At 49.3% G+C, this 11,343-nt stretch overlaps 1 protein-coding gene across 1 annotated transcript; it reads left to right on the top strand.

Annotated features, from left to right (window-relative positions):
- The first annotated feature begins 2,738 nt into the window (after nucleotides 1-2,738).
- On the top strand, nucleotides 2,739-9,071 carry PTCRA (pre T cell antigen receptor alpha). The gene is made up of 5 exons (XM_038553330.1): nucleotides 2,739-2,856; nucleotides 6,246-6,305; nucleotides 6,692-7,012; nucleotides 7,877-7,921; nucleotides 8,571-9,071. The coding sequence occupies exons 1-5, from the start codon at nucleotides 2,796-2,798 to the stop codon at nucleotides 8,873-8,875; spliced, it is 792 nt and encodes a 263-aa protein (XP_038409258.1). The 5' UTR covers nucleotides 2,739-2,795; the 3' UTR covers nucleotides 8,876-9,071.
- Nucleotides 9,072-11,343: the final 2,272 nt, after the last annotated feature.

Here is an 11,343-nt window from a genome sequence, read left to right on the forward strand (position 1 = left end):
TATATATAGAGAAAAAGAACATTGACTTACTTCTTATGTAAAAGATTGGCACTAAGCCTCTCACGGATTATCTTGTCTAAATATCGCAGGATTCCTTTTTTTTTTTAATTTATGATAGTCACAGAGAGAGAGAGAGAGAGGCAGAGACACAGGCAGAGGGAGAAGCAGACTCCATGCACCGGGAACCCGATGTGGGACTCAATCCCAGATCTCCAGGATCGCGCCCTGGGCCAAAGGCAGGCGCCAAACCGCTGCACCACCCAGGGATTCCCCCACACAGGATTCCTTTGAAGTATTATTACTCCCATTGTACAGAGGAGGAAAGTCAGGATTAGGGAAGTAAATGATTTGGGAGAAAATCACACAACTACTGAGTGATGAATGGAAAGCCAGGTGTTCTGGCTTTACAGTCCCCACTCTGAACCAAACTGTCCTATATCCCATGTCATTAAACATTCTCTGAAAACATGATTTTAAAGATTTTATTTATTTGAGAGAGAAAACGAGAGACAGAGCAAGAGCAGAGGGAGAGGGAGCGAGAGGGGCAGAGCTAGAGGGAGAAGCAGGCTCCCCCCTGAGCAGGGAGCCCAAAGGGCTCCATCCCAGGACCCCATGATCATGACCTGAGCCAAAGGCAGGTGCTTAACTTGCCTAAGCCACCCAGGCGCCCCTGAAAACATGATTTTAAAAGGTGCTTCATAAGATTCACTAATATAGATAAATATGAATTCCTTTAGTCCTTCCCCCAGCATTGTTTCTCTTGCTTTTGGAATATAATACTTCAAAGAACATTTTTGTGCATAAATCTTTGTCTCATTTCATTAGAGCATATACCTAAATGTGAAGTTTCAGGGTCAAAATGACAGCCATTTAGCTAACTAAACTAAAATTTAGTTTTAGTGTCACTGAAAGTGGCATTTATAAAGAGGTTGGTTTTGGGGTTTTTTTGTTTGTTTGTTTGTTTCTTTTCTAAGAGTTCATTTTAAGTAATCTCTACACCCAATATGGGGCTTGAACTTATACCCCAGGATCAAGATCTCATGGCCTACAAACTGAGCCAGCCAGATGCCCCTAAAGAGTATATATATATGTATGTATGTATGTATGTATTTTTTTAAGATTTTATTTTTTTAAACAAATAATTCAGGGTTTTTTTTTAATATATTTTTTAATTTATTCATGAGAAACACAGAGATAGAGAAGCAGAGACATAGGCAGAGGGAGAGAAGCAGGCTCCATGCAGGGAGATCCCAGGACTCCAGGATCACGACCTGGGCCAAATGCAGACGCTCAACCACTGAGCCACCCACGCATCCCCCCCTTTTTTTTGTAAGAGTTTATTTTTATTTTTTATTATTTTTTATTTTTTTATTTTTTTTAAATTTTATTTATTTATGATAGTCACACACACAGAGAGAGAGAGGCAGAGACACAGGCAGAGGGAGAAGCAGGCTCCATGCACCCAGAGCCTGACATGGGATTCGATCCCGGTTCTCCAGGATCACACCCTGGGCCAAAGGCAGGCGCCAAACCGCTGCGCCACCCAGGGATCCCTATTTTTATTTTTATTTTTATTTTTATTTTTAACTTATTTATTCATGAGAAACACAGAGACAGAGACAGAGAGAGGCAGAGACAGAAGCAGGCTTCCTGCAGGGAGCCCAACGTTGGGACTCGATCAGGGTCTCCAGGTCCACACCCTGGGAGGAAGGCGGCGCTAAACTGCTGAGCCACCAGGGCTGCCCAAGAATTTATTTTTAAAAGGGGGTCAGGGACACCTGGGTGACTCAGTGGTTAAGCATCTGCGTTCAGCTCAGGTCATGATCCCAGGGTCCTAGGATCCAGTTCCGGATTGGACTCCCCGCAGGAAGCCTATGTCTTGTAAATAAATAAAATCTTTTAAAAATAAAAAATAAAAGGGGTTCAAGGAAAGGGGAAGGGAATACATGGGAAATCTCCGAAACATTCCCTAAATTTTGATGTAAACCTGAAACTGCTCTAAGAAATAAAGTCTATTTTTCGGGCAGCCCAGGTGGCTCAGCGGTTTAGCGCCGCCTTCAGCCCAGGGCGTGATCCTGGAGATGCAGGATCGAGTCCCGCGTCAAGCTCCCTGCATGGAGCCTGCTTCTCCCTCTGCCTGTGTCTCTGCCTCTGTGTCTCTCATGAATGAATAAATAAAATTTAAAAAAATAAATAAATTCTATTTTTAAATGTGGGTGTGTGCGGGTGGGTGGGTGAGGTGCTGTAACAACATGGAAAGAAGCATGTTGGGCTTCTTGGCCACAGTAAGGCCCCCCATCAGGAAATAGGTCAAGCTCTGACCCCCCTCCCCCCCCACCCCGACTCTCCACCCCGGCCCGCTGTGTGGCCTGGGGCAGGTCACTCAATCTCTCTCAGCCTCAGTGGCCTCACCTGTGAAATGGAGCTCACAGCAGCTGGGTGGTGGAAGGACATGCTGAATGTAAATCCTTAAATACTGCCTGGGGCTCTGCATCCCGTAGATGCCAGAGCCAGTGACTGGGAAAAGGTTTTGCAGACCGCAAAGTGCTCTTCAGATAGGAGGGAGTAAGGGGTGGGAGTGGCACCTTGGCTTCGCTGGCCCCTGGGAGAGGACTGGGCTTAGGGGGCCCAGGTGCAGGTGGGGGAGGCTCCTCACCAGGAGGAAACCACTTGGTGGCCGAGCAGCTGAGGAGCATCTGGGCCTGCGGCCTGGGAGGCAGTCTTGCGGGTGCCTCCTCCTCTCACAGCCCACAGCTCAGGTCTGCAGCTGGGTCCTGCCTCCTCTCAGGAGGGCCATGGCCAGGACTTGGCTGCTGCTGCTTCTCCCGGCCCTCGGGTGTCCAGCCCTGCCCACGGGTGAGTCCCCTCCCGGCATCCCTCTCGGTGCCCCATTAGCTTGCCTGAGCCTGCTCCCTAGCTCCGGTCCTCATGGGGTGGGATACGAGAAGGCATGACAGGGCTGCTTGGGGGCCCTGGGGAGGAGGGTCTTACCATAAGCCCACCATTTCCTTCCCCACTGTGTTCTGCCTTCCAGCTATCTCACTCGGGGGCCTTGAGTCTTGCTCCCTGGAGTCTGTAGTGTGGCAGTCACATTTTGGAGGTGCAGAGAATCCAGAGCAAGCTCACCAGGCATCCAGGGAGGGTGGAGATGGGGTAGCCAGGGCTGGGATGTGGAGAGAGAGAGAGAGAGAGAGAGAGAGAAGCAGGCTCCATGCAGGGAGCCCAACGTAGGACTCTATCCCAGGTCTACCGGGATCACGCCCCAGGCCAAAGGCAGGTGCCAAACCGCTGAGCCACCCGGGCTGCCCAGGACTTGTGTTTAAAGGAAAGAATTCCAGCTTCATCGAGAAGCATGTGCATGTTTGCATGTATATGGTGGGGAAAGGTCATCTTCTTGATCTAAAGCTGGCCCCCAGGGGCACGTGGGTGGCTCAGTTCAGCATCTGCCTTTGGCTCAGGTCATGATCCTAGGATGGAGCCTTCCTTTAGGCTCTCTGCTCAGTGGGGAGCCCGCTTCTCCCTCTTCCTGCCACTCCCTCTGCTTGTGCTCTGTCAAACAAATCTTTAAAAATAAATAAAAATAAAGCTGGCCCCCAGCATTTCCACAAGCTCTCCCTCGCTAGGGAGATAAATCATATCCATGTGGAACAAAGAAAGCCCATGGCAGGAGGTCTGAGCTCTGAGAAGGAAGCAGCCAGGGTGAGGAGGAGCAATCCTGGGCAGCTTCATGGAGGAGGTATATGCTAACCTCAACCTGGGGAGTAACTCTATCTGTAAAACTCAAGAGGCTCAGGAGGTCGAGGGTCCTGGAGCTCACTCTCAGCTTTCTCGAGTTCCTTTGTTTCCCATATCTTATTAATATTACTATTGATAATAATACTAGGGACGCCTGGGTGGCTCAGTGGTTGAGCGTCTGCTTTTGGCTCAGGGCATGATCCTGGAGTCCTGGGATCGAGTCTCACACATCTGGCTCCCTGCATGGAGCCTGCTTCTCTCTCTACCTGTGTCGCTGCCCTTCTCTCTCTGCATCCCTCATGAATAAATAAATAAAATCTTTTTTTAAAAAAAGATGATAATACTAAACTTTTCTGCCAAGGTGTTTGGCATTCATGATATTTAGTCTTCACAACAATTTTACTGGGCTGGTGTCATTAACCTCATTATATTGACGTAGCAATTGAGAATCAGTAAAGTGAGCAGACAAGTCAGGAGTCAAACCAACTCTGTTTGAGGCCATGTCCCAGGCTTGATCCATTGTGTCATTGTAGCAAGCTCTTAGTCATCCTTCCAAGTGGGGTGGTCTGTGGGAATGAGGGTCAAAGAGACCTGAGTTCAAATCCTGAGTAGGGTACTTACCATCCACATGCTTTTAGGTCTGTTCTTTGACCTTTAAGAAACCTTCCTGAGCACCACCCCCCAACTCTGACCACAATATTCTCTGGTGTCCTTTCCTGCACCCTGGGGTATTTCTTTTCTTTTTAATTTTATTTATTTATTTGAGAGAGAGAGAGAGAGCACAAGCAGGGAGAGTGGCAGGCAGAGGGAGAGAGAGAAGCAAACTCCCGCTAAGCAGGGAGCCTGATGTGGGGACTGGACCCCAGGACCCTGGGATCATGACCTGAGCAGAAGGCAGATGCTTAACCCACTGAGTCACCCACGTGCCCCCTTGGGGTATTTCTTTAACCTGGCTGCATTTAACTCAAGGTTTAACTATGGATTTTCTTTTTTTAATATTTTGTTTATTTATTTGAAAGAGTTGGGGGAGGGTCAGAGGGAGAAGGAGAGAGAATCTTAAGTGAATTCCAGGATCAGCGCAGAGCGATTCTGGGGCTCCATCTCATGACCTGAGCTGAAACTGAGTAGGACACTTAACCAACTATGCCACCAGGGCAACCCTGTCTGTGGGTTTTAATCTTTGAGATTTTATTATTATTTTAAAAATATCCAACTAGGATGGGGTAACTAGGTGACAAGCACTGAGGAGGACACTTGATGGGATGAGCACTGAGTGTTATACTATATGTTGGCAACTTAATTTAAATTTTTTTAAAATGTAAAAAATAGGGACACCTGGGTGGCTCAGCGGTTGGGAATCTGCCTTTGGTTTGGGGCGTGATCCCAGGATCCAGAATGAGTCCAACATTGGGCTCCCTGAGGGGAGCCTGCTTCTCCCTCTGCTATGTCTCTGCCTCTCTGTGTGTGTGTGTGTGTGTGTGTGTGTGTGTCTGATGAATAAATAAATAAATCTTTTTTTAAAAAGTAAAATAAATAAAATTTTAGAAAATTTAAAAAAATAAATTAAAAACGTAAAAAAAAAAAACCCAACTATTCAAGAGTAACATTTTGGTCATTATATATTTTGTCATCTTTACTGAAAAGAATAAGCCTGTGGAAAATCGGGACTATTCTGGAAAATACAGGACAGATGTTTGTGGTACCCATATGATTTTTTATTTTTTTAACTATGAGGGGCACCTGGGTGGCTTAGTCTGTTGGGCATCTGCCTTCTGCTCAGGTCATGATCCCCAGGCCCTCAGATCGAGCCCCACATTGGGCTCCTTGATCAGTGGGGAGTCTGCTTCTCTCTCTCCCTCCTGCTCCATGCTCTCTCTCACTCTCTCTCTCAAATAAATAAAATATTTAAAATAATAATAATTTTTTAGCTATTAAATAATACAGACATATACTTGAAATGAGTGAATTGTATAGTATATAAGTTATATCTGCACAAAGCTCTTTTAAAAATACTTTAAGGGTGTATGGCTGGCTTAGTTAGTACAGCATGGGACTCTTGGTCTCCAGGTTGTGAACTGGAGCCCCACACTGAGCGTAGAGATTACTTTTTTTAAAAAATGTTTTTTTAAAGATTTTATTTATTTATTTGACAGAGAGAGAGAAACAGCATAAGCAGGGGAGCAGCAGAGAGAGAGGGAGAAGCAGACTCCCCACTGAGAAGGGAGTTTGTTGCCAACTGGGGCTGGGATCATGACCTGAGAGCTGAAGGCAGACACTTAAACAACTGAACCACCCAGGTGCCCCAAAAATAAAATCTTAAAAAAAAAAAAAAAAAAAAAAAAAAAAAAAAAAACTACTACAGACCTTACAGAAAAGAACTAACAATGTAATAAACCCCTATGGATATTCCACTCAGATTAACAAATGGTTTAAACTTTGCCATATTTGCATCAGATAAAAGAAACAAAAAGTTACAGATACATTCGAAGCCCTCTTTGATCTCATTCCAGATCTTATTTCCTTCCCTTCCTCCCCAGCGGTAACCACCCTCCTGAGGCTGGCACAACAAGGTATTATAAGAATTTGTTTATGCGTTTGTGATCTTTCCCATGGGACTGAGTTCCTTGAGGGTGGGGGCAATGTCTTCATCAGTATTTTATCCCCAGTTCCTGACACAGATAGGTTCAGATATAAAACATAAGTAAGGGAAGGATGGATGCATGGAAGCATGGACAGACATACAGATGGAAGGTAAAAAGAACAGATGTAGGAAAGATGGTTGATGGGGGAAGGGTAGATGGATCAATGGGCAAATACAAGGAGAGAGGGATGGATGAGTGGGTGGAAGGATAGATAGATGGATGCTGGAAGCAAACCTAGATAGAAAGACAGAAGCCTATTATGAGACACTGTCCCAGACAGACCTAGCCCCCCACAGGTGCATGCTCTCTTCCAGGTGTGGGCGGCACACCCTTCCCCTCTCTGGCCCCACCAATCACGCTGCTGGTGGATGGGAAGCAACAGACGCTGGTGGTCTGTTTGGTCCTCGATGTTGCACCCCCTGGTCTTGAGAGCCCCATCTGGTTCTCAGCTGGCAATGGCAGCTCACTGGACGCCTTCACCTACGGCCCTTCCCCAGAGGCTGACGGCACCTGGACTAGCTTGGCTCAGCTCTCTCTGCCCTCCGAGGAGCTGGCAGCCTGGGAATACTTGGTCTGCCACACTGGGCCTGAGGCTGGCGACCAGAGCCAGAGCACACAGCCCCTGCAGCTGTCAGGTGGGGATGGAGCCTGGGCCCCCGCGGATGCTCCCTGCCCCTCCCACATGCTCTGGAAACAGGATACAGTGGGAGACAGGGGTAGGCTCTCATGGGGGCATGGAGGGGATGCCAACCATCTGAATGAGGTGATGGGTAGGCTCAGAGCAGGGTGGCCTCGGGGCCCAGAGTCCTGGATTTGCAACTCCTTCAAATATCCAGACTTCAAATCCAGGCTCTGATGCATGACTTCCAAGAAGTAAAAATACCTCCTCCCTCCTATTACCTAGGGTTGAAATCTATGTTTATGTACCTTAGGTTATTTTCTCTATCACTCCATGTATGACACCCTACCTAGAAGAACCAAACAATAATCAAATAACAAAATGCTATCTTCTTATTGTTTACTCTGTGCCAGGCACTGTTCTAAGCACTGTACATTCGTAAAGTAGGTCATACCATTTTCCCAATTTTACAGGCACAGAGATGTTAAGGGACATGTCCAAAGCCAACTCTGATTATTACTAGATGAATTACCTCCTCTTTTTGGATTATGGTAGTTTTGTCATCTTCCAAATGGGAATGTTTGTTGAACAAATGCCCTGCCTTTCAAGGAAGGCTGCTAAGAAAATCAAGTCCTCCTCTAAAAGTGCTGAGGCACCTCAGCCTCCCTGGGGCACAGAACAGTGGACAGTGGGGAGGAAGAAAGATCTGAGTCCCTGAGAGAAATTGTAGCAAATGGGCTCAGGTTTCCTGCCGCTGGTTCATTTGTCCACTTATGCAACTTGCCATGAACAGCTGCTGTATGTCAGGGCTGGGGCACAGAGCTTGGGTGGAGGGCAGAGCCCATCCCGAAAGACTTTTTCTCTTCTCCTTGGTGGCCAGGAGGGGCTTCCTCAGCCAGGACTTGCCTCTGGGAGCGTGTCACAGGTGAGTACTGGGGACCAGGATCTTGAGCCCTGTTTGGGTCTAGCCTGATAGTCCCACTCTTTGGGAGGGGTGGCGGGGGTGGGGGTTGGGTTGGTGGCTGGGTGTTGGTGGGTGTTCCCTGAAGAGGCTGCCTTGCTGGGTTGGGGCACTGGCAAGCCTGTGCTTCAGTCTCCCCATGGGGAAATGGTAGTGGATCCTCCCACCCCAAACTAATTCCTGGACACCAGCTGAAAAGTGTAGGTGGCAGCTAACAGAAGGCCCCAAGAAGCTTTCCTGGGGCAGCCCAGATGGATGGTCTCAGCATCAGAGCCTTGGGAGACTGAGTGGTAGACAGTCCCAACACCCACCAGACAAAGTCCTCACCACCCAAAGAACTTGGGGCTGGTTACTCTCCTCTGAGTCAGATGCTAATCCCTGCTTGACCTACATCACCCTGGTTTGGGGGGAATAAAATAAAATGAAGACTAGGAAGGTGTATGTTATTATTAACGGTTAGAGCTGAGGCTAGACGCCAGGGAGGACTTCCCCGGGCTTCGGGGACGGCGGCAGGGAGGAGGAATGGCGGGGAGGGGGAGGCGGGAGGACAAGACCCCTCCTCCTGGGAGAACCTTCTCCAGGCCCCTAACCGCTCATCAGTCTCTCTCCGCAGGGACTCGGGGCCAGGCGCTGCGGCTTGGGGCGCTGCGCCTGCTGCTCTTCAAGCTGCTACTGTTGGACGTGCTCCTGACCTGCAGCCGCCTCCGCGGCCTGCCCTCCGCGGGGGAGACCCCGCGCTCCCCGCGCCCCAGCGGGCCGGCAGGTGCACCGCCGTCTCCCGCAGCCTCCGCCCGCAGGCGCGCCCTCAGCCCCCGCCGCCTGCACTGGCCGCAGTTGGGGGCGCGCCCGGAGCCCCGGAGCCCAGGCTGGGAGGAGGGGAGGCTCTCTACCCACCGAGCTTGGGCCTGGTGCTCGTGAGCCACCCTGTATTCCTTCCTTAAGCCTTGCAGTATTTGTCTGTGACCTGCCTCCTCCTGCAGTTGGAAGTTTCTGGGGCTGGGCTCTGTCTCCCGCCTCCGATTGAGGGCTTCTGAGGGAGGAGGGTGGTGGTCCACAGGTACTGGGACATTTGAGGAGCAGGGAACTGAGACTAATTAAAGGAGAACTTAAATGACGCACACGAAATATTTGAATTCATGTCTGCCCTGGGAGGAGGAAATTTGGCAGATTTTGAAAAAGCCATCTGGGAAGTCTCCCTTGAGGAAGAGGGCTTCCCGAGGGTGAGACTCTAGGAACTGCAGTGATGCCGCGCTTTCGGAGGACACTGTCCTACTTCTGTCTTCTTCTCCCGCAGCCCGGCATGGGAAGACACCCCCACCCCCACCCCCCATTTCTCACCCTCACCCAGCCTCTGGGAGAGGTCAGGGCGAGGAGCCCAGGAAGCCAGGAAGGTGGGGTGCTGGGCCTGATGTGAAGCTTTGTACAGACTTGCAGAAATAAACAGGGCCAGGATCCCAGGGTAACAGGATCATGTACAATGCCAAGAGCCTGGATGTTAATTCCAAACTTACACCTTATTAATCAATTAAGGGTCATTATTCACTTAACAAATATTCACTGAGCATGAACCCAGAGCCAGGCACTAACAAGATTTTTTTGATTTGTTTCCTAAAGAGGGTTCTTGCACTGATAGTATGTGAGGCCCCCACAATGGAGTGCTTGGTCTGTTTCTCCAGCACTGGCAAGAGATCCAGCCTTTCCAAGGGTTCCTCTCCAGTCATTACTACAGGAGTCTGGTGCTTTCATGTGAATCCAGGCAGCATAGGACAGTCTGTGGGACCAGCGGTGCTGCTTTAGTCTTCATTCCCCCAAGGTGGTGTTAGGAACTACCCTCTAACATCCTGCCCACTCATGGTGTCCATGTCAAAGCCGGCTGCCCCCACCTCTGAGCCCTCTCAGTTGCTGTTCCATGAAAACCCCCCACTGTCTTCACTGCTCATCTCTCACCTTCTGTCAGATGTTCCTGCCTCTCTTTAGATTCTGGGGATGAATCTGTCCACTATTTCCACAGGGCCTGCTCCTTCCCCAACACACAGACTGAGGGAAGGATAGGCTGGGTTGGGGTGTGCATGTCCAGCCACAACCTTAGATTTCCTCCAGCCACTGTTCCTTCCCAGCCCTCAGCCCAGATGTTGAGTCCAGGGCTCCTGCCAAACTAATTTGTGCCTCAGTAAATGTCCTCTCAGAGGTCCTTTTTTTCCTTCTGGAAGCAGAGCTTCCTTTTTTTTTTTTTTTTAATTTTTATTTATTTATTTATGATAGTCACAGAGAGAGAGAGAGAGAGAGAGAGAGAGAGAGGCAGAGGCACAGGCAGAGGGAGAAGCAGGCTCCATGCACCGGGAGCCTGACGTGGGATTCGATCCCGAGTCTCCAGGATCGTGCCCTGGGCCAAAGGCAGGCGCTAAACCGCTGCGCCACCCAGGGATCCCCAGAGCTTCCTTTAAGCTTCAATGCCCTTCCTCCTCATGCTCCAATTCCCCAATCCTGCCCTGCCCCAGGCTCAGCCCCTATTGTGGCTGTTTAAAGGTATTTCCCAGGAGGGTTCCTGGGTCTTGATAAATCAAGGGCTTTGGCCAGGCCCTAAGTCTCCCCTAAGTCTTTTTTTTTTCCCCTAAGTCTTATGAAGCCTAAGAAGATGGAGGTGGACAGGACACCTCAGAAGGGTGTCCTGATCCTGTGCACTATAGAATTCTACATACCACAGCCCCTGCATATCCCAAGTGCCTTGTCATTGGGGCAATTGTTTTGAGCAAGAAGCTAAGATTAGGAAATAACAAGTCGAAAGGCTGAGCATCAGTCCTTTGAAGTTTCCATAAAATAGCATAAATATCCAACCTCCAGAAAAGACACATAAGACACTGGGGAAAAGGGCCTTGCGGACAAAAGCGTAATCTGCAGACAACTACGCAGAAAAGCAACCCAGAAAAAGAAAGAAATCAACCAAACGAGACTTAGAGAGGAGGTGATTTGTTCTAGTTCTCAGGGGACCAATTTAGGATTACTTGGCACTAAGAAAGTTGTTTGAAGCCTGGGGACTATTTGAGTCGCCGAGGTCTCACCTACAGCACCAAATGGTGATTAGCGATTACAACAATAACAACAACGATAATAATAACAACATTTAAAAACAGGTGCACACTAAGGGTTTACTGCTTTACGACCCCAGGGGGGAAGTGACGTGCCAGGAGGCGGAGAAGGTGAGAAAGACGGCCTTCCGCACCTCTTCCCGGAGCCACGAGCCGGCCTCCTCCCATTCAGGGCTAGCGGGCTGCTCCCGCCTCGGTGTCCTGGTTCTCCAGACCCTCCCTGAGCCTCCGCTAGGGGGTGGGGAAGATGCCGCCATAGGTCACTGAGGACACCATCCGCTCTCTCATTGGTCGACGCTG

The sequence above is a fragment of the Canis lupus genome, chromosome 12, assembly GCF_011100685.1.
Source record: "Canis lupus familiaris isolate Mischka breed German Shepherd chromosome 12, alternate assembly UU_Cfam_GSD_1.0, whole genome shotgun sequence".
NCBI classification, from domain to species: domain Eukaryota; kingdom Metazoa; phylum Chordata; class Mammalia; order Carnivora; family Canidae; genus Canis; species Canis lupus.